Source organism: Eublepharis macularius, chromosome 4 (genome assembly GCF_028583425.1).
Source record: "Eublepharis macularius isolate TG4126 chromosome 4, MPM_Emac_v1.0, whole genome shotgun sequence".
NCBI lineage: Eukaryota > Metazoa > Chordata > Lepidosauria > Squamata > Eublepharidae > Eublepharis > Eublepharis macularius.
The window spans coordinates 13,307,523-13,331,145 of NC_072793.1; the positions used below are offsets into that span (position 1 = coordinate 13,307,523).

Sequence of the window (23,623 nt, forward strand, 5' to 3'; positions counted from 1 at the left end):
AAATGTGTTCACCTGTGGGAAGCCCAGTTGGGATGCAGGAAAGAGGATGGGATATTGTTCTCTAGCTGAATAATCGTTAGCCTCAGCGTTGATATCGTAAGAACCTTTGACCCATGAACAGATCCATTCCATTTGAACTCGCCAGCTGGAGTCAGGCAGAATTTATGAGAAAGGTGCCGTCTCTTGTCGTGGTCTTCCCGGTGCTGATGTTTGTTCAAAGCAAATGAATTTGTGGCATATTGATTATGGTAGACTCGATATTTCCCTTCTTGACCGAGCTTGAAATAATTGTTGATGTTTCCTTTCATCACTATTTCTTTTTTGGTGTTCAACCGAGAGATTTCTCCTTGGGAATTAACTACAAGGACCTTGTTAAAGGAGGGAAAAAAATTAAAATTAATACCCATGATTTAAAAGTCCAACTCCCATTATCTTTAGAACTGTAATGCTGTTATTTAACAAAAGTGGGTTAGAGCCAGTGTTCTTTTTACACTGATTGAGGGCCTTTCTACCACTGGAAGGTGGCAGTACACAGATTTTTTTGTCAATTTCCCCTTCCTGCTGCAGACCCCCATATTGTGCCTAGTCACTGTTGCTTGAGGTTTCTTAATCACAGCTATTCAGGGGGCACAGCTGGTCTGCAGCAGTGGGTGTAGGGTGGTTGCATTCTGTGACTAGAGCTCTGCTCACAATACTTTGGATCCAACCCTATTATCTATTACATTGCAGAAACAGAAATTATACTAAGCAGGCTTTATATATGAAAGCACAAGTCATAATAAAGTAGGTAGTCTTTAAGGTGCTTTAGGAGTGTGTTATTTTTGCTACAGAAAGTATTATTTGGCATTTCATTATTTTGCAACATTTCTCAATCATAAACTCAGATATACTCTAAGCATTCATTTCCACGAGTTTGTTAGCCATCGAGACAGGCTTACAGAGATTCTTGATCTGTGACAAACAGCACAAATAATTTTGTATTCTAGAGCAAAAATAAACGCAAAAATAGCATGTTTAATAAAGCAAATTCTGTTGCAATTGTGAATGGTCTTGTCCTAATGAAAGCCACTGGGTGGCAGTCTTCATTCGGCTGTGGTGGTCGCAAGAGTGCTTCTGAAGTAATTAATATAATCTTGTAGGTTTTTTAAATTTCCAAAATAAACTCCGACCTCTTTGCCTTCTTTAAATAGCTTATTTGCTTCATGTGCAGCAGCAGCCACCTGTTGACTTTTCAGCTGGCTGAGCTTGCTATCTGGATTCCGTAGCCTGGTGACCATTCGTGTTGAACCCGGGGTGCCTCTTCCAGTGTTTGGAGATTCACTTCTTTCGCCATTAGATTTATCCCCTGCAAAACAAGTGACAACAAATGATAAGCAGAAAAGAAATTTAAAACACACACACACAGAGAAATTACGCAATTGAAATGAGATCAGAATATGCTAGTAACAGGCTGCATTATTTTTTACCTAGGTCCTCTGAGCTCAGGGAGCCTCCTTCAAGGTTTTCCACCTCATCAGCTGCCTTCATAGATTCACTCTGCATGGAATTAAGCTCATTGCTACTGCTGTTTTCTGAATCTGGCATGAGGGCTTCGGCAGATGAATCAATATCCAGGCTAGGAACTGTCTTAGTCGTTTCATCTACAAAAGACAGCTATTTTAGTTCAAGAATGCTTCAAATTGCAAAACAGAAATAAAGATGAAAATACAGATGTATAAATCCCTTCTGACCCAGCAAGAGAAAGAACAGCTCTTTCCTGCCTCCCCCTTGACCTCTCCCTGACAAAAGCTACTCACAGCCATTCTCCTCAAGAATGGTGTAGAAAGCTGAACCGGTACAGCTGGAAAAAGGAGCCCATGGAAGGGATGTGGGGGGGAAGTGGCCTTGGCTCCAACCACAAATCTTTTCTAATCAGGATCACGACACAAGATTACACTCCTGGACTCTGAACCCCTGCTTTGCACACACTCTTGCTATCCCATCTTTTAACCTCAATATGGGCTAGATTCCCCACATGTGTCAAGAAATTAATCTACTTATAGTGATTTCACTGTGATCTCTATGACTCTGAAGCAGAGAAGATGAGACGTTACTGCTGTGACTGTATCAAGAAGTTATTTTGAATAACTTCAGTCATAAAGAAGCATATTCTCCCTTGCAATACTATGTATGTATGAGGGAGAAAACCCAGTAGCTAACAGAATGAAATCTGCTAACTGAGAACACTGCGTTGGAGCCCAGCTAAATTTTCCGCAAAAAGAAGAGGGGCCGTTTTTGTTAATTCACCCCCTACTGCTGCGCAACCCCAATTCATCCATCATACAGTTCCTGAGAGTTCCTTGTCACACACACAACCCAAGTGTTTTGAAGACATCAAAGAAGGGAATCGGGCATTTTTGTTTCACTGAGCCTTCCGTTTGGGGAAATGTTAATCGGGACCCAATCCACCAGCTAGTCAGCGCATTCAGAAAATACAACTTCAGAATGTTTTGGGTTTTAAAAAAATGTTAATACATTCCCCACTAAAGAGCTATCTTACAGGCGTGAGACTATTTTTTAACCATCAATGTGATGTTGAGCTTCCCCTGCCCCATACTTCATACAATATAGAGAAAGCTCTTCTAAGTAGGCTTTCTCTCTCTTTCAGAAAGCCCCCAAACATCTCCCCCACCCCAAACCACAAACCTCTGTAGGGCAATGTTCTTGCATATAGGGCCTACACGTCTACCAATAGAGTTTCCTGAGCCCCACACCCAACTGGAAAAGCTTGTACTTCCACTATTCTCTTTCACACACTGCTTTCAGTGGATCTGATTGGCAGCCTTCAAGCTGGCAAGAAAAGCAACCAACTCCCCATATAACAACAGTGGAGCTATGCCACTCAACAACATCCATTACTTCCCTCAGTAGGAGATCAGGGATGGGTGGAGAGGAAGTTCAGATATTCCTTCAAATAAGGAAGTGGTAACTTTCTTAGTCATTCATCTAGGCATTCGTCTAGTTGCCAAGGGCAAGTAAGAATATTCTTCAAGTGACCACACGATGATCGATAGATATATCAGGCAATTCCTCAGGGCTGTGTCACATGGGAGAATATCTGCTACACCACAAGCCACTCTATTATGGCAACTTGTATGATGGAATGAGACAGAGGAAGACACTAGGTCCTACTTCACTGCTGCTCCTGGTAGGTCCTCTGACCACAGATGGTCAGTCACTAGGATCTACAATGGCTGTGCCTCATGAGGGCCAGTAGCTTTATTAACTTATCTGCAAGGGAGATAAGGGAGCTTTATCGCCTTCTAATGTTCCTGGGAAAGGAGAATATTATCCGAAGCCTATTTTAAAGAAAACGGCACTGGAACAGGGAAGCTACGTGCCGCATCTCCAACAGTGCAGTCCTAAGAATATAAGCCTCACTGAATATACCTAAGTAGGATTCTGAGCAGACTTGCTTAAGACTGCCCTCCTATTTGCCTTGAAAGCCCTATGTAAGTACACCACACAACCCTAGCAGCTGAACAGCAGCAGATTTGAGATTACAAATATTTTCTCAAGAAAGCACATGCAAAGGCTCTGTATCTGGCCTCTGCTGTCTATCTCCAGGATCCTTGCCATACTGTCTTTCTGGTGTTTGCACACCTCCTCCACAGGAAGAGAGGAAGCACCACGCTGGAAGCCCAGGGCAACTAAGAAAAACACACCGGCTTGGAAGCTCGTAAATGGAAGTGATATTCGCGAGGAAGACGAGGAAGGCTGCTCAGAGGCCAGAAAAGCTGGACTCGCTGAAATTGTACTGCTGTGTGGTATTCGTACAGTTAACAGAATATTTTATCCCATGCAGTTTGATGAGAACAGATCAAGCTGCCTCAAAGGCATAAACCACCCATTAACCCAAAGAAACACAGTTTACAGTCTGGAACTGAGGATCATGGAAGATGTTACAAAAAACAGTCATTTTTCATAACAGCTTTATTGCACTTGATATATAAAAACAACGCACAAACAATCTCTGTCCTGAGTCTAAACAGACTTCCAATAAATCTTTGTTAAAAATATTCACAAATACTAGAGTTTCTAACAAAGTAAAAAAAAAAGGGCATAGGGAGATGCTATGCAAATGTACACTAAATCTAATTCCAAGAATCCAAAGAGCAACAAAAATCAGGTATCTCTACAATGCTGCACACTCAATCCAAGACATGCACATTGCAGAGTCAGGGATGGTACTGCAAACAAGCAATATGAACCGTGTACATTACAGCTTGTCCTAATCAGTAGTCATTTACTCTGCATTTCACTGCTATAGTGCTCTCTGTACCTGAGGCATCTTTGGAGGCTTCTGTTGCCAATTTCTTCTCAGCCTCCTTTTCACCCATTTTTGACTCACACCCCATTGTGTTCTTCCCGTCAGAGCCATTAGTCTCCCCCACGGAAGTGTTTGTGACGTTGCCTTCAACAGGTGATGCCACGGAGCTACTTTTATCCACGTCTGTTGGCTCTACAGCAAAAGGAATAACAGCTGTATAGATATTCTTAAAAACAGCTTACCAAGAAGGCTAATTTACCAGTTAAGATCATTAAAGCTGCCTACATCATGCATCACATCACTAGAGAATGATGGGTGGTTTTGCAGTGAGAAAGGGTCTGCTCAGATTACAAAATGTTAACAGATTAAAGAGCAAAGCACTGAAAAACACATGGAATGAACAGCACTGCAAAAATTATTCTGATTAAACGAGTTCTTTGTCTTTACCTTCCTTTCTTCCTTTCTCAGAACTTTCTTCTGGCGGTACATCTTTGTTTACATCTAGTTGCTGGTTTGAAAATTCCTCTTTGCTGGTAGCTGTATCTGCATTCTCCTTATTCTCAAGACTGGCCTTTTCCTTTTCTGTTTCATCAGCTGTGGAACTTTTGTCCTCCAGTATTTCTCCTCTTCTGACTCTGTTTGCATCCAGAATTTCTTCTAAAGTGAAAAAAGAAAAACTCAGGCACCAATGCAAGATTTTAAAAGCTGAAGAGTAGAGTTATGAAGGACCAGGCAGCAAGTACTGTGGGGTGCAACGCACCATAGCTCCTCTCCCCTTCCTGAAGCATCACCCTGTGCCACTGACCCATTATAAGATCTGTGTAATAAAACAACTGAGTACACAAGTCAAGAGTGCAGATGAGATTTGTGCAATACCAATTACATGGTGTTTCCCCCCAATCTTTAAGCTGCAGGAGTTCACTGCACATCCTTGTTCAAAGCAACAGTCAATACAAAATGCTAGCAAGTGATATTAGGGAACATGAACAAATAAGTAGCAATTGTGTAGAATAATGTGAGAGCTTGATAGCATCAAAGTCTATATAAGAAGCACACTTGTGCATTGGTCATACTGACAGGAACAGGCTATTAAATGAAACATCACTGCTGAAAATTATCTCCTTGCACACCATACCAACAAAGGTTTCAGCTCCCAGAAAAAAATTAGCATGAAGTCAGTGTTGTTTTCGCAGTAAGTTCACATTACCAGACTGACTTAATAGACATTCTAACTCAGCAGGTCAAATATATATATGTTAAGTTCATTCTTGTGTATCAGGATCCCTTAGCCAAGCATTTCCTCCTCAGTGTTCTAGTAAGCAAGATTAGAAAAAGTTCTGTACAACTTGATTGCCATTATCAGAGCTCCCAATATCTTGCAAAATGAAAGTAAGTTCAAATTTGCCAACAAAATAGTAGCTGAATGAATGACAATGTGGTTTCTCTTGAATCACGGTTTCATATGAGCCCAACCCCCATCTCCCAAAAGACAGACATCAGTAATGCTTTGACTACTTGACTGCATACTCAAAAATGGTTAGAGGGCCTGAAATGTGTTCAGTTCAAGAAGAATTGGGTTTCAGCTTTGATGTAGCTCCCCCGCACAAAGGCTATGCTTGTCAAAGAGAACGTGGAAATGCTTGTAAACTGTTCAGAGTGCAACTAAACATTACTGTAAACAGAGAACGAAGGGTGTGAATTTACTGGCACATGGAACCGATGCAATTGAAAGGAGCAAAACTGCACTAAACTATCTCAGCAAGAAAAGCCTGGGAGAAGAGGCAAAAAAATGAAGATTATTTTGGAATCATTCTCGTCAAAAGATGTCCGAGGGATATATCAAAGTGGAAGGGATTGCTGGTGGCCAGGACACCAACAATACTATTGTAAAAGCAAAGTACTCCATAAAGAAGTATAAATGCTAGAACATGAACCAACTGTGCAAATCAAAACATCGCAGTAGCCAATCCGGGGTGACAACTCATTAAGAAATGACAATATTGAAAGTGACATTTCAGAACTGGATCTTTTTAACATGCCTGTTTTTAATTAGGCAATGTTCATGATAAGAATTTGAATTAGTGCTTCTAAAATATTTTAGTCTCCTTTCCTAATATTTTTTTTCTTTTTAAAAAGGTCCAAATGAAGCTGTCAGTCTACTTGACTGCTTGTTGCAGTGTAAGTTAAGATTGGGTGTAAAGTAAAGCATATGGCTGCTAACTAACTCTTACTTTTCTTATGTTAACAAAAATTATCATGTGCTGTGCACTATTAGAGATAAATAAAATGATGTTCCAAGTACTAGTATCCGAAAAAACCCTTCGGATAGGATCCACCGACCTGTGTGCAGAGTTCTGCCTGCAGAGGGGAATCAGTGAAAATCACATGCACACACACACAACCCCCCCACACAGAATGCACTTCCAGCCACATGAGGAGCGTGTATATACAGCCAACCCACTTTATTTATTATTGTAGCTAATACAAAAGTTAAGAGATAAACGATAGTCCTGAATCCAAAACTCCAGCTGCACGGAAGAAGCCCCTGCTGCTCACGCGGGAGGAGGCCGCCTGTTTCCTCCTCACTTGCAATCCCCCCTGCCCTTGCCACTCCAGAGTCTAAAGCACTCTGGGGCATGGGAGTTACAAAAAGGCATGGGGAGAGACTCAAGAGCACATGCCCCAAAGGGCCTCGTATTGTAACATTTTGCCTCCTTTTTAACTTCCTTGTTTTGAAACAGAAGTCTTTCTCCTTTCAGAAACGTTTTCACCAGCTAAGTATAAAATTTCTGGGATGAATTCATACTCTGACATCACTTCAAGGCTATTTATATCGCTTATGCCGGGGGTCTTCAATCTATGGGTCACGTATATCAGGTGGACTGAGGCCACATCTCTGGCTTCTGTTCCTGTGATATGACCCTGCTGTCATTGTGCTTGCAGTTCCGATGGGTTCCATGCTGCTGCCTGGGGGAGTTAAAAACAAGGGTCCTGGGCCCAGAAAGGTTGAAAAGGTGAGATATAAATTAGCTGCATCTGTTGTCAGCCTATGCAGGCTTTCAATGTCTTTTGGAGGCTACGCATATTGATGAAAGAATGCATGTAAGGTGAGAGCAACATACAAACTGCTGTCAACGTACATGTCCTCTGACACATCCTGGAGACTAAGGCTGCAATCCTAAGGGGACTTTCCTGCAAGTAAGCCCCCTTGAATAACATGGGACTTTCTTCTGAATATACCTGCTTAGGATTGCTCACGTATGATATTATCCAGAGAAGATGCCATATCCCTTTTCATGGTGCTGTTACCAGGGGCGGAGCAAGGGTTTACCTTGCTCGCGGCCGGCCGGCCGGGCGCCCCCACGAGCGCGCGCACACGCGCGCACCGGCCTGCATGATGACATCATGCGTGACGTTATCACGGGAGCGCACGCGCCGCCGCCGGCCCGATTGCTGCAGCGGGCGGCCTCCGAGCTCTCCCGCTCGGTTGCGTGCGCCGCCGCAGATGCCTGCCCGCGGTGGCTGCGCCTGGCCAGGGGCTTGTGCTGGCAGCAGCAGCGGCGCGGGGTGGGAGGGATAGGAGGCTGGTGCTTTGTGGCGCGCGCTCCCGCCCGCCGAGCCTCCTCCAGTGCTCCCTCCGGCACCCCGCGCCTGCGGCCACCGCCTACCTGGCCTCTATAGGCCCGCCGCCCCTGGCTGTTACATACCACATTCTCCAAACAGTATGGTGAATGTACAGAATTGGACTGTGTTTACACACATTCTCCATTCATCCCATATTAAGACCAACATTAAGTGATTAGCAATGCAATCCTATGTAGAGTTCTCTGCTGCATATGATTATACTGTATTTCAACTGAATGAAAATTATATTGTTTTATTAACCTTAGCCAACTAATTCACTTTTTAAAAAAAATATGTAAACAAAGTTCAAATTAAGGCATCTACTATAACCGAAAGAGACAATCACGTCTTCTAAAAATACTTGTTTTGAACACCAGCATTATGATGTGTTTGGGAGGAAAGAGCCGTCTCTCGTAATCCAAGATCTCTAGGATGGTAAACTCATATAAAATCCAGCCTTGGCGGTTTCCACTACTTGGAAAAAGTTGAAGCTGTCTATCTGACAATATGAATCCATGCAGCCGCATTTTATTATTTTTAGAACGATTTTTGTACTGTTTTATTGTTCTTGTCCAGCCAGTTCTCGATGAGAAAGATGCCATGATAAAATGTTACAAAAACAAACAAACAAAGGCCCCTGAGTGGAAGGCACAGAAGCAGGCTCTACAGCCATCCACAAGTTCTGCTTCTCTCCGGTAAGATTTGAAACCGGGAAGTAAAGCCATAAACACAGACAGCACTACTACGTGCCTTTCCAAGAACAACAAAAGAGTGGAAAGCTAACTCTAGGCTACTGTCTGTCCTTTCTCCTCCTTAAGTGACAGCCAGTTTAGCAGAACCTTCTCAAATACACCTGAAGAATTTACGCAGTCCAGTGCCTCTATGCAAAGAGCTTTCAGAAAACAGTCACATTACCGTGTTAAGTCTGATTCATAAACCCAGGACTTCCTTATTCGTAACAGACATGCGCTTTCTCTCAAAAAAATATCTTTGCTGAGATAGGAGCTAATGAAATTCAAACAGAAAGGATACGTTTGGCAATACAAAATGTGTAATTAGCAAATCTGGATTCAGTTAAGCAGGTTCTTACCATTTGCTGCAGCAAGGAAAGATTTGTTGCTACCCCGTGCTTTATTGGTAAGGTCTTCGGTTATATCCATATGCCGATGAATTTCTTCGTGCATTTCTTCCAGGGTTTTACAGAGATCAATTTCCCAGTAATCTTTGTCAAGGCATTCAATTAATTCTGCCAGCTGGACTTTTGTGCTGTAGTACCAGATTTTCTTATCTCTCTCACACTCTGAATCTTCTTCTCTATGACAGTATCAGAACAATTATTTATGAGAAAAGATAAAGGTAAATAATATACAGCGATGCTATTCTGCAAAAGAAACCGGAAGAATAACAGCGTAGTATCTAATGTTTGCTATAAACTAACATGCTTTTTTTCAATTCACCCAAACCAAGTTATCAAATCACTAACAGGCCATTATTATGAATCACTGTTTAAAACATTTTCACATGATTTCCAAAACTGATAGGTACAATAATGACTTGCTACATTATTTTAGAACTTACTGTCACAGAGCATGAATATCTTCTTCCACGTTCCTCGCCTGAATGAAAAGTATTCTTAATACACTACTGTACATTCCTCTCGAAAACGAATTTCAGTGAAGATGTTCAAAAATGCACACAGATGTTTATTAAGATATATTATATATTAAATATAAGCTCTAGGGACACAGACATTAGAACTTCACAAAACTTGGGACAGCCATGAGGATCACTGCTGAGTCTACCCCATCACCACCTCAAGGAGAGGTAGGCTCTTCGATGTAAGGATGACCTGTGGAAGTACTCAAATGCAGTAATGAATTAAATCGAATAGATTTAAATCATGATTTAAATCACGATTTAAATCGTGAATCAGTAAGACTAGATTTAAATCATGGTTTTCTACATAAAGACTCCTCGCGCTTAGCTTCTTGTGCAGATCTATTCCACTCCCAACTATCTTCTATCCATTGAATTTTTTGAAACTTAGCACTTAAAAGAGGCAAGGGGTTGGTTCTGTGTACAAATATTTGCAAAGGGACAATGGGATTAAGGTCTTTTCCTCAACTGTGTATGTTTCTTTTATAACCTTTTTGCTGTGAAGACGAGACATGTGGTCTCTGCAGACACAAATTCACAGTTTTGAGAACGGTAAAACCAAACATCTGTGATAACATCTTCTAGATAGAAAAATTGCCCAATAATCTTATGGAAACCTCTGGAAGGGCATGACATTGAGAACGGATCAATGGAATTCGTTTACCAAAAAATTTAAACATTGCATGAATATACAGCCTCATGCTACGTAATTAAAAACTAATCCTTATTTCATGATGATAATATTTGGACTATAATGTATCTTAAATAGAAAACTATCTTTAGAGAGATTTTTCCCCAAGAAACATTTTATTTAAAAAATCCGATGTAAATAAAAAAATCCTATTTAAATTTTTAAAAATCCGATTTTTTGGATCCAGTGATCTGTCAGTGGAAGGCAGCCATTTCTGAGCCTAGTAAAGTTGATTCCCATGGTTGAGAGGCCCATGTGGAGTAACAGCCAAGCAGGTTGGTAGGCGACAGTGAGGAAAGGGAGGCAAAATTTACTTTTCTTGCCTTTTCCGTAAGAGGTGCTCTGTTGACAGAAGGGGCAGGAGGGAGCAATTCTACTCCCTTTCTCCTCCTCACTGCATATATTTGCACTGTTATGTAGAACGTCACTTTCTATTACAAACGTAGGAAGAATATCAAAGCCTAAGAAGTCCAACAAGAAGGAACTCAGAAGCATCCAAACCCTAAAGACCAAAATGGATGCAAGATGTTTGTATTTACTATATTGCCAGTAACCCATTGGGCTAGAGCCCAATGAAATCTACGAATTTGTCATCACATTCTATTAACTGGGTTAGGAAACAATCCTTCTTGCAGGCCGAGAGTTCCATAATTTATCTCCTATAAGCATGGTTTTGAATTAATCCATAAGCTTAAGTTCCTGTGTTTCTATGGATCAAATTTTATGATTTTTCTAATCTAAGCAACTCTTATTTGGCAGCTATGACTGCAGGATAAAGTTCAGCCAGAATGCTGTGAATGTTTGGGCCCTAAGAACGGCCAACTTACCACAGAATCCAAAAAGATGTACTTCAGTGTTACCCAGGCTGGAGTGAAATCACTCAGATCCAAAGCATTGTAAACACAGCAGAGTTCATAAGAGGGATTGTCATTGCCTTTCCCTTCCCACTGCAGCATCTTTCACCCTCCCCTTGCTAAAGGTGCTCTTGGAGGGTTAGGGTACCCCTAGGCTTGGCTAGTAGGAACTCACAGAAATCCCCACCTCCTGTTTATGTGCAAGTGGAGCAAAAGTGGAGAAGCAATTTCTGCTGATTCAGCCTTCCCACGGCAGTCCTCTGAAGCACACCCTACACCATTCCCAAGAGCCCCCTAACCCTCAGCAGCAGCTCCGTGAGAGTGCAGGGGGAAAGGAAAAGTAGAACAGACCCCTCCTTCAATCTCTGTTGCGTATGAGGTTGGGCTGGATCCAAGTTATTATGAAGCTTCTGCCAATGACATACATGGGCAATTTTAAAAGCTCTGTGACAGACGGAGAGACCATGCTGCTTAAATTTTCCCTCTCCTATCGCTGCTTACTTAATGAGAAACGCTGTTTGTCTTCTGCACAAGAAATTTTATATTTACTTGACATCTCAAAAAAAGCAATAGGAATTGACTGATTACATGAATATGCATTCATTACGTAAGAAACAGGCCTGTCCATTTTTATTGTATTTAACAGAAGGACTCTGGCCAAGATTATGACTGCCATCTTTCTATATAAGCATACTGAGTCTGACAAGGTGCGAGGTCTTTATGCCCTGTAACCCTTACGGATCATGTATCTGCACTGCAGCGTCCAATTTTGAAAGGAAGCTTTGCAGGTTACTAGGCCCAATGGCAGATGCCAAGATTTGTCCTAATACTTGCACTAATTCTATAGATGTAAGGCATAGAAGTATAAGGCTTCTCTATAGGATCATAAATGATTAACTAAGGATTCATTTACCACTGAGATATTTCTGTACATATCTAAACAACAAGGCCAATAATGAGCAGGGGTGTTATACAGCGCCAAGAAAGGAAGGGGAAGATCTACCCTCTCCTCTAAGATTCTTATGTCTAAATATTAAATTATAAAAATTTAATGGTTTCAACGGTTATTTTTTAAAATGAAACTCATCTCTCTACTGTGCCATAACATTCAGAGACCTATCAGCATGCAACACTATTTCTTAGCATCCCGCCACCATGCTCTCTCGGTCATGTACATTACTGGCCAGCAGAAAGAGGCAAACAGAACCAGGGACAGATATGATCTTTGTCTAGTATTTTACTTAAAGGAGACTGGGTCAGAATCTTTAATACTAATAACCAAGTGGCCTCAATCTGAGAATACTTAAATCCAGAGACTGGGGCCATGAACAGACAAGACAAATCTTCCTATACACCTGGAAAATGCTCCAGGTTTGCAGAAAAACCTGAAATCTTAAAAAAAAAAAACTTGCAGCATTAACTAGATGCCCTCAGTCGCTGTTGGTAGGCAACAATTAGCCAGTATTCTAGGCTTGGTTTCTGTCAGGAAAAGGGCGGGGGAGGGGGCAGGGCCCTTTCCATAGCTGTTTTGGCCTTTGAAAAGGGACTCATTAAGGTCAGGTCCAGAAGCAGCCACCAGGCAACTCCAGCCACCAGGCAACTCGATACCACGAGTTGCATGACTTATCGAGGCCTGGCTGCTTACTGCTGTTCAACAGCACCCTCAGGCCAGGGTAGTGTAGGGGTTAGAGTTTCAGAGTTGGATCTAGGAGACCCTGGTTCAAATCAACACCGTTATGGAAACTCACTAGGTGACTTTGATCTAGTCACACTCTCTCAGCCTAACCTACCTCTCAGGGTTGTGAGGAAAATATGGAGGCAAGGAGAACAATGTAAGCTGCTATGGGTCCCCACTCTGGAGAAAGGCAGTATATAAATGAAGTAAATCAATAAATATAGATGAAGATGAGAGGGGCTGATAAAAGTTCTTTAGTAGGTTTGAAGGCGAGATGGATGTAGGAAAAAATAAGCATATGCAGGCTGCCAGGAGAAAAGAAAAAGGAAATAGTGTGGAGAAGGGGATATTGGGAAAAGTGAAGTACCCCCGCAAATCCTGGCATGTCCCCCACAATTCAACTGGACCCAGCTCAGTCAGCACCACGCAACTGGTCCATAGGGGAAAACCTGACTGGGAGGGGAGTGAAGACAGGGGGCAGATGAAGGTGGGTGGGAAGGAGATAAAGAAGCAGGAAAAGAGGGAGAGGCTACGGGAGGATGTGGCAGGGGAAGGAAAATGAGACTATCCCCCCACAAGTGCTTGCAGGTCCCCTACTTGTATGATCTATTTGTTAAAAACCTACCTATCTTGGATTCATAGATTATTTTAACCCAATTAACAAAACTAGACTGTATGCCATATTTTAGGACTCCATGTCTAAAAATCCACTTCATTTTGTTATTTTGGGGCACTTTCAGCTAACTTAGAGATTTGAGTTGCATTTATTTTTAGCAATGTTAGTCTGATCAATTAAGTTGGTGGATATATCAGATCCTTAGCATTCCCCAATAAATCCGTTTTACTTGTTATGGGTTATAGTATTGATTACGCCTTGCCAAAATTAGACTGAATAGTTTAGAATTATGATTCATTAGCAAAATGAGACTAACTATCACACTTACAGTGCCCTCCTATGCAGACTTAGACCGTTCTAAACTCATTGAAATCAATGAGCTTAAAAGGGTCTGTGTCTAAGATGCCACCGCTAGTGCGATAACCGCTTCTGTTCATAATAGCCTCTGGAGCTCTTGCAAAACTGCAGAAGCTGAACCCTATGCAAGGTGGCCTCAACTGTATCTGGTATCAAGGCTCCCTCAGGAGTGCACAATTCTGAATAAAAAGAACTGAATAATTTCCCAAGCACTGTTGTTTCAATGTGCATTTTTTAATAGTAATACCTAAATAATGGTGGTATCATGAGACTGAGCAGGATTTAATTAAGCAGAGGGTTGGACTAGATGGTCAGTATGGCCCCTTCCAACTCTATGATTCTATGATTCTAATTCATGGCCACACTTTCTCCTAGTTTTCTGTTATTCTGACTTGTACTATTTAATTCAAGTTTGGTTTTAGCAGTATAAAATTAGTTGATAGTTTCAAGTGGGTGCCATATTGGTCGGTGGCAGAAGAGCAAGATTTGGGTCCAGTAGCACCTTAAAGACCAACTAGATTTTCAGGGTATAAGCTTCCAACAGACAGAGCTCCCTTTGTCAGACACGAGGAGTGGGAAAAGGAAGAAACGGTGATTACTGAAATTGAGTTTATTTGCAAATTTGGAACAATGGATCCCCCAAAGTTGAATCTGGAAATATTATTTTTCTCGCATTTCAGATGCTAATTTTCTTCCATTCGCACCAAGGCTCCTTCAAGTTAACTACAACATAGCTAGCTTACTTACACTCTAATTTAAAATACCCCTCCCTCTGCCTGCATTATACAGACACCTTCCTTTTTCTACATCTCATATAAGACGAAGGGAGCTCTGCCCCTTGAAAACTCGTACCCTGGAAATCTAGTTGGCCTTTAAGGTGCTACTGGATCTGAAAATTAGTTGATTTTGTCTTGTTGCCATTAAATCTGCCTGAGAAAATCTGAAGAAAGCGCAGCTACTTGGCTCTAATGGTGTCCAGTATCCACTAAGCTCCTGTATTCTAACTTTCTTTTTATAAGAGTCATATGTAATACTGTGATCTGTTTTGGCTAGAAGCAGATTTGAATGTTTTCCACAGAACTGGAAACAGTTTGAAAGAGATATTGTGATTTATATACTAATCTCACAGTCACTGCTAGTAAACCGGCTTGCTGCTGGTTTTTCTACTGCTTTTGGGCACTGGTTACTTGTGGAAACAAGTCAATTTTAAGGCCAAGTAATAAGAACTCTCTCCCTTTACCACAACGTTAATGGCATCTATTTAAGTCATTATTTTATTTTATCCAAGCAGTACAATTAAGACATATTTACATATCTTAGGTTGCAGCTTGCATTTGTAATGATTATTTAAATAAAGACTGATGCATACATTCTTTTACAATTCAAAAATATATCCAAAGTACAATTCTGTGTATTAACCAAGTTGTACATCGGGTTTTTTGCACACATTGAAAAATTTCCCCTACTTTTCATTTTTGGAAGGCATGGGAAGAATGAAAAACACTCATTTTCCAGTACAGCTTTAAATGTTTCTGAATTTTTTTTGTATCTAGTATATGGGTAAAATGCTATCTTTCGAAAGACTTTAATTTCCAGGAGTTGGGGGGGGGGGGGTTGGGGGGGGAAGAGATGTAAACAATGTTTACATTGTTCACTGATTCAAGCTTCTGTACCGGTACAGATCATGGGAAGGCCAGAAAGGTAAGTACCGGGTCCCCCACCTCCCACTGGGAGGTTAGGGGGTCCTGGTAAGCTTATGTTTGAGACCTTGTGTGTGCTGCTTCCTAATATAAGACTTGCAACAGCCGATTATTTGAATTCTGTACCGGTACAGAAGCTTGAATCAGTGAAACTCAGTGGCTTGGAAGCCACGTGTGGCTCTTTGACATGCCACCTGCAGCATTTCTGAGCACTGTTTCCCCATGCGACACCTGCCGCATGCTTCTGGAAAGTGGGCAAAGCCCTTGCCCAGTGGGGCTGCTTGTTGATAGGTGTCCCCATCCTGAAACACTTGCTGTCAGAAGAACAGGTAAGACGCAAGCCTAATATGTGGAATGAAAGTAAAAATATGGCTCTTCTGGTTGAGGGTAATTGTGAAAGTGACTTTCTGAAACACACAGTAAGTACCACTGGCTTAAAGGTTATTACTAAATTTGGTGGATATACTGTATCCCAACTAAAGAAGCCAATATATATAGATGACCCCAAAATAATGTCCCTTATCCTATAGAATGTAGTAGTATCTCTATGCTGCAGAGGCCTGCTTCCTGGATACACATATGAATGTACTGAATACATGAAGGTGCCTTACACTGAGTCAGACCCTTAGTCTATCAAAGTCTGTACTGGCTACTCTGACTGACAGCAGCCATCCAGGTTCTTGGGCTGAAGTCTTTCGTATCACCTATTACCTGATGCTGAGGGGTTGTAGCCACACGCCCACGCCACATTTTTGATTTTAATACCAATTCACAAACAGATCCAAGAGGTTGCTCTAGTTGCTTAGATCTTTATTCAAATACACTCAGGTAAGTCTTTAAGGCCAATTGACTTACATTGTCTAACACACCTTGAATCTCAGTGATATTCAGCATTACTTATATTTCATAACATAAATAAATAAAGTTTTATTTACAGTGGGAGGTGCATTTAGATAATTTAAAGGAGTTAGCAGGCAATAAGAACATTATAGTGGAATCACATCAAGGCACAAGACCACATAACGGAACCAAGTGATATCTAACTGGGGCACTGCCCAGGAACATATCAACACATACACATGGAGTAGTGGTTAGTGCTGGACTAGGGTCTGGGTGTCTCAGGTTTGAATCCCTGCTCTGCCATGGAAGTGCTGGGTGACTTTGGGCCAGTCACTCTCTTTCAGACAAACTTACCTCACAGGGTTGTTGTGAGGATAAAATGGAAGAGAGGACAATGATGTAAGCGCTTTGGGTCCCCATTTGGAGAAAATACAGGGCATAAAGGAAGCAAATTTTAAAAAATAATAAATACAGTATCAAGAGCAAGGCAGATCAACAACATCCACCTTTCTTGCTCTACTCTGCAGTTTTTCTTGCAACATAATTAGATATACTTGACCAGTACACACAGTACATTTATGCACACAGTAGTTGTATCCAATGCTTGGCTTAAAAAAAGATTAATGGTGGTTTGGGTCCCACAGTCCATTAGCAGAAGGTGTGAGGATTGCAGTTTATCCTGTGCTGATTCCTGGGATCACAGAAACCGTGTGGGCTGAGCCTTACTGAGAAAAGAGGCAACAGGTGTTAATTTCTCCAATTCCCCCTCCCAATCCTCATAGTTATTAGTCCACAGATCTCCCATGACTCCGGGATCCAACTTTCCTGGAACTAGAAATGGATAGCACTGCTGGGGAAAGAAAATGTAGGAAAGATCCATGACCATTTGTGCCTTTCCTGACAGACTGTGGGATCCAATCCAATCGTCTTCACAGCCCACCAAGGATTACCTAGGTAACACAGTTATATGCCGCATGTTATCTTTGGTTTTAAAAATTCTGTAAAAGTTCTACCCACGATCTTCACACATTAAACAAAAGCTACCCATCTATATGCTGGATTAAATGAAGATATCCAAATCACCAAGTACCTGACCATAAGTGATATAATGCTTCTGAAAATGTATCCAGTTATGGAGTCACTGGATCCTCAATCATCTCCAACTTGGTGTTTCATTCTTGAGTGCAGAGATCTCAACGGATTCAACTAAATAAACAACCTTGTAAAGTTCTCCTTAGTCTCATGATATTTAGTGATGAAGATCGCTGCCTATCTTATATAATATTCACCTGTAGTCCATCCCTCAGAAAAGAAATCACTAACTAATCCTGGAACCTGACCTTCATTTAAGGGGAGATCTCTCTTGCGGGCACTAAGCAAGTATATCTCATTTTAATTTCTGCTTAAGGCAATAGCCATATGAGCACAGAGAGAGAGAGAGAGAGAGAGAGAGAAAGATTAAAGATTTCCTAGGCCTCCCTCCTTCACATACTGATGCAGTCTAACTGTACATCTAAGAAATAATCCCCTGAGAGATGCATGGCTTCCTTAAGTACAGAGGTTATGAATGATATAGAATTCTCTTAATTTTTGAGTCCCCTCCAATCTTCCTGAGCACCTTGAAAGCGAGCAGATATACAACTATGCAGTCCTGAAGACTTAATGGCATTTAAGACTTCAGAAGAGGGGGGCAGTAATTTCTGCCAATCCCCATTCAAGGGCAGACCTTCATTTTTGCCCCTGCTACAGTTGCTGAGAATCTGCTAATCCCTATAAACAAAAATTGCAGAAGGCTTAAAGGATTACAGGAGGAAAGGAAGCAGGAAATTCCAACTCCAGAAAGCCTTCCCAAGATGCCACTCAAAATGCTACTCCCAGGGGATAGGGACCCCAAAAAGTGCACAAGGGAAAAGTCAAAGGTTTGAAACAAGAGGGGAGAAACTGAGAAAATTGCTGGAAATTCTCTGTGGGATCCAACCCAAAGTAAAAGACTACCCTGCAAGATGTCACTGGGAGAGGGGACTAAACTGGTTTTCCAGAAAATGTCTACTGGTGTTCTGGGAAACGCCCCAGATCTACTGGAATCTGATTATTAAACACAAGTCAAACATAATAAACTGATAAGTACACCATGTTAATTTTACATGCTGCTAAGCTGAACTGAAAATATCTGATTACAGATAAAAATTCAATTAAGTTCACTTCGTGTGGTTTAAATGTTATATTTAAACAAATTCAAAGTTTTATTTGGAATTTAACTTTACTGGAATACTTGTAAATAGTTTATATGACAATTCAATGCCATATACTGGACTTTGTTTATTTCTGAAGGAAAAATTAAGGGACTGGCAACTATTATACTGATTTCAGCACACCTAAAGATCTGTCCCAAGACTTCTTCTCCGTGTACTTTTTGTTTTAATCACTCCCTTCCCTACACAAACAACGCACACTTCTGAGGAACAGCCACCTAAAAAGGATTAGTTACAACTTGAAAACAGAGGTGTGCAATTCGGTTTGGAATCTGGATTAAAATACATCATTTTGGCTGATTCAGTAAAATCTGGGTATTCCAAATCAAAAACCAAGTATCCCGATTTTTTGCTGAATTTTTAAAAAACAAAACATACAGTAAAATCCGGCCATTGTTCTCAATGGGAAAAATCACTCTGGGAGATATTCTGAGGGTTGGAGAGGTCACTTTTCAACCAAACTTCACCGCATTCGGTGGGAACCTACTCCTGACTGTTCTCTAAAGACCGAACCAGTGTCATTCACAGCAGCCAGACACTGGGTTCAGCCAGTGGGGAAACACCACAGAACGTAACCAGAACCAAGCAGTACAAGATGCTGAGTCCTAGGCCACCATTTCTAAGCGCCACTCAGAACTACCAGTAGCCCTCTGGAGGGTTGAGGTCACCTAGTTTGTTTGAGACTTCCTAGTCTCTGGGTTCGTTCTGGGTGAAATTGCACACAAGTGGTCAGAAACTCCAGACACAGGCTTAAATATAAGTGTTGTTTATTAATACACAAGTGTGTAGAAGGCACAAGCAAAGGCCATAAAATAACAACAGCTTGCCTATTTCTAGCTAAAACTATCTGACTAGACAGAAAAGCCTGCCAACTTGCTTTTCTCTGAAGAAGTTTCAAGTTGCTCATACTCACAAGCAAAGTCTCATCTATGCCAGGTGGCTCTGGTCATTGTAAGGCCTGACATGGAGCAAAGTCTCTCACATGCTGATGGAATGACGGTAGCAACAAAATTGAGAGCTGAGAGGGATCTGAGCTGTTGTGAGGAGCCATCTTTTCTAGGACTGTCAGCCAATCAGGGCACACTTCGCTATCAGTGTTGTTAGGCCCAAGAAAGCAGGGAGGGCAAGTGGAGCTGAGACTCCGTTCCACCCAAGGACATCTTACTCCGCAATAACAGGCTGCAGGTGCAATTAATTAAGGAGCCGGCTCGTTCCCTTCCCAGGGTGGCAAGCCAGAATTGGGTCTGTGAGAACTTACGAGCCTGAACCAAAGTGCTTAGGTCAGGCATGTATGTGTGGCTTTCCTAGACACCCTTGCTTCACTTTGGTTCTTGCTTCACTTTGGTTCTTGCTTCACTTTGGGGGGATTCATTCCTGTGCCTCAGTGTGGTTCTACTGGGCTTTCTCTGGGATCAGCTCAGCTTGCTTTTGGGAGTATGCCTTAGCCATGGCAGCTTTGCTGCCAGGGTGGATAAAAATCAATGATTTTTTTTAAAAAATCAAAAAAATCAGATTTTTTTTATTTAAATCGGATTTTTTTAAATAAAATGCTTTTTGAGGAAAATATATTACCATCCAAAGGTTATTCCATCATGAAATAAAGATTAGTTTTTAATTATGTAGAATAAGGCTGTATATGTTTAATTTTTTTTGGTAAATAAATTCCATTAATCCATTCACAATGTCATGCTCTTCCAGAGGTTTTTGTAAGATTATTGGGCAGTTTCTCTGCCTACAAGATATTATAACAGATGCTTGGTTTTGCAGTTCTCAAAACTGAATTTGTGTCAGCTCAGCAGAGATCACATGCCTCTTCTTCACAGCAAAAATGTTATAACATGAACAGAGTTGAGAAAAAGACCTTAATCCTATTGTTCTACAAACCTATGAAGACAGAATCAACCCCTTCAGTGCTAAGTTTCAAGAAGTTCAGTGAACAGAAACAATATTTTTCTGATTGTTTGGAGTGGAATAGATCTGCACAAGAAGAAACTAAGTGTGAGGAGGGAGGGGCAAGCAGTACAAAATGAAAGTGAAACTTTTTGAGCACAATACTGCACAAGTCTTTGGATCTTTTGTGCGTATGACCTGAGGTTTATCACATTCTTTCCTTGGAGGAAAAAACCTATAATGGCAGCAGGCCGTAAAAGAGACCCAGTTTGGGAATACTTTAATGAAGTTCCTTTACCTATCGGTAAGGCAGGCATCTGCTTGCATATTAAAGTTATACCAGCAAGAATTAGTCTTTATGTAGAAAACTATGATTTAAATCAAGCCTTAATGACTAGTGATTTAAATCGTGATTTAAATCAGTTTGATTTAAATCAAATCCACCCTGTTTGCCGCAGTGTGTTTCTGCAATGAGAGTCAGCTTTGACTTTCTTCCTCATAGGAAACAATGGAGTGGCTGCGGATACCTTATTCAGGGGCTCACAGAATTGGCCCCTGAGGTCCAATCTTCCGGAAACTTGAGGAGTAGGTCCCCTAAAAATGTGGTGGAGTTTTCAGAAAAAATGCCACCCGTAGCCCCCTGGATATCTCCCAAATATTTTTCCCCATACGGAATAATGGAGAGTGGGTGGGGCACTTGCTTTGGGGGGGGGGTCCATAAAACTGCCCCCCCCAGGGTCCAATCTTCATGAAACATGGGGGATCTTTAGAGGACAGCTCCCCCACATTTCATGAAGACTGGACCCCGGGGGTCCAATCTGGAGGGGTAGGCTCCCTCTAAATTTGATGGTTTGGTTGAAAATAACCCCTCCAGCCCACTGGATATCTCCTAGACCCCTGCCATTTATGACTACATTGTGTGGGGTGGGGCCTGCTCTTGCCTGCTCACTGCTACATCCCCTAAGGCAGCCATCCCCTTTTGTGTCCCATAACTCAACAACAGCCACTGAGAAACGAGCAGCCTAAGCCAACATATTCTCTGCCCTTGAGTCTCTTAAGTGAACTTTGGTGCTGGCTTTTTATGCACCAGTTCTCCCATCATCTATTTTCCTATCACATTATCTAGCAGTGAACTGGGTGCCCCCCCCCCCATATCAATTATAAAATCAACAAAACTAGGACACCTACAGAAAAGGGGATTATTCAAGTATGCCGAAACTTTGTAAGCTATCCAAAATGAAACAAGCACCAAAGAACATCCTGATGAGGACAGAATGTGCTCCAAGAGACATGGAATGTTGAAAGTAGCTGAGAATTGGTTAAAAAAAAGGGGAGGGGAGCAGGAATAGATTTTCGCAGCTTCTGTCTCTGAGAGCTTATAGGCTCTCAAGGGGCAAGGATTTACAAATTGTTCCCATTTCCATGATTCCTTGCAAGCCCGCATCTTGCCCACCTGCAATACCATGCCTATCGAACAGGGCAGTGAAACAGAGCCATCCATACACACGGCAATGCTTTCTGCGTACTCACAAGATTTCCCACATATCCAGAAACATTAGTTTATAAGTCAGAACAACCTACACTATGCCCACGTCCCTCCAGGAAGCACAGAATGTGGAGCGCATTTGGGTGTCAGTTTTAAAGACAACGGAGAGGAAGAAAAACTCTCAATTGTCCAAGACTCTAATAATTTCCTGGAGGAGGAGAATTTAGGCTAGGAGATATGTGTGTGTCTCCCTAACGGAATCCTCACCACTAATACAGGATACTAAAGACGCTGACAATTTTTAAACTAAGATTCAGCAGGAAGTGGTCATGGTCAGGAAGGCATACCTCCCTCAACCCCAAAATGGCACAGGGGGAGACAGAAAAAATAACCCCTCCTGCTCACTATTGCTTGCCTTCCTGCTCTCACATCCAATTTAATCAATCCGAGCTTTTAAAAGAACAATTTACAAGAGATTACCTGCTTGATTTTCTGCAGGCAAGTAAAAGAGAGGCTATTTACAAGCTTTTACTAAATCAAGATGGTATCAGAACACCTGACTTACTGTAAGGGTTCCTTTTATTGAGAGGAATGGACGGCATCTTTTGACTGACGGGTTAGTTCTCCCATCAGTAGCAGGAGGTGGTAACTTTCAGCTACCCACGGGAGGAAGATTCCTCCTCCAGTTTGGAGATTTCTGCAATTATTACAACTATGTTCTCTAAGGAGAACAATTCCCTGCTCTTGTAAAAAGCACTGTGGGGCAAGGATGCTCTCCATTCCTCTGAGCATTCCTCCTTATGGTGTCCTATCTTATGTTTTCACTCAGAGGAAGAAGGCTTCAATCAAGGAAGACTGAATGCTCCCACAGACTGAATAGCCAAAGTGTCTATGTAATATCATACAAAGGCAGAACCAGAAGCCCGTGTAGATACGTTGCATGCAACTTTCCACTGAAGCACTGCTGCTGTGGTTGCATTTTTTATCAAGTGCACGGATTGCCTCAGGTGTTTGTTTCTATTGTGCTTTATAAGCCAGTTAAATACATTCCAGCGGGAGTCAGTGGGGTGTAGTGGTTGGAGCGTCAGACTAGGATCTGGGAGACCCAAGTTTGAATCCACACTGCTACAGAAAGTTTGCTGGGAGTCCATGGGCCAGTCACAGACACTCAACCTAACCTACCTCACAGCAGTGTTGGTGGAGGGGAGAATGACCATAAGCTGTTTTGGGTCCCCACTGGGGAGAAAGTTGGAATATAAATAAGTAAATAAAAAAAATAAACATTAACCATCAGCTGAATAAGGCTATAACTGTTTGGTGTAGTGGTTAAGAGTGCGGGACTCTAATCTGGAGAATCGGGTTGGATTCCCCACTCCCCCACTTGAAGCCAGCTGGGTGACCTTGGGCTAGTCACAGCTTCTAGCTCTCTCAGCCCCACCCACCTCACAGGATGTTTTGTTGTGGGGATAATAACAACATACTTTGTAAACCACTCTGAGTGGGCATTAAGTCCTCCTGAAGGGCGCTATATAAATTGAATGTTATTGTTATACTATTTATTATTAAATGCCTTTCTGACTTTTATGGATGAACATAAATCTGTTGCTGTTGTTTGTTGCTGGTGGTGGTTGTTGGTGGAGGTGGTTATTGTTACCACTCTGCCTTGCATTGGA

General features: G+C 41.7%; 1 protein-coding gene across 5 annotated transcripts in view; it reads right to left on the minus strand.

Moving 5' to 3' along the window:
• Positions 1 to 23,623, minus strand: part of BPTF (bromodomain PHD finger transcription factor) — a 100,779-nt gene that overhangs the window by 42,057 nt on the left and 35,099 nt on the right. For 4 of the 5 annotated variants that reach the window (XM_054975891.1, XM_054975889.1, XM_054975888.1 and 1 more), the window contains exons 3-8: positions 9,024 to 9,247; positions 4,757 to 4,966; positions 4,322 to 4,501; positions 1,467 to 1,640; positions 1,170 to 1,345; positions 13 to 368 (exon numbers count right to left, since the gene is read on the minus strand). In XM_054975891.1, coding sequence (XP_054831866.1) covers positions 13 to 368; positions 1,170 to 1,345; positions 1,467 to 1,640; positions 4,322 to 4,501; positions 4,757 to 4,966; positions 9,024 to 9,247 — 1,320 coding nt within the window. The remainder of the gene's footprint in view (positions 1 to 12; positions 369 to 1,169; positions 1,346 to 1,466; positions 1,641 to 4,321; positions 4,502 to 4,756; positions 4,967 to 9,023; positions 9,248 to 23,623) is intronic. The other variant, XM_054975892.1, reaches the window with a different exon arrangement.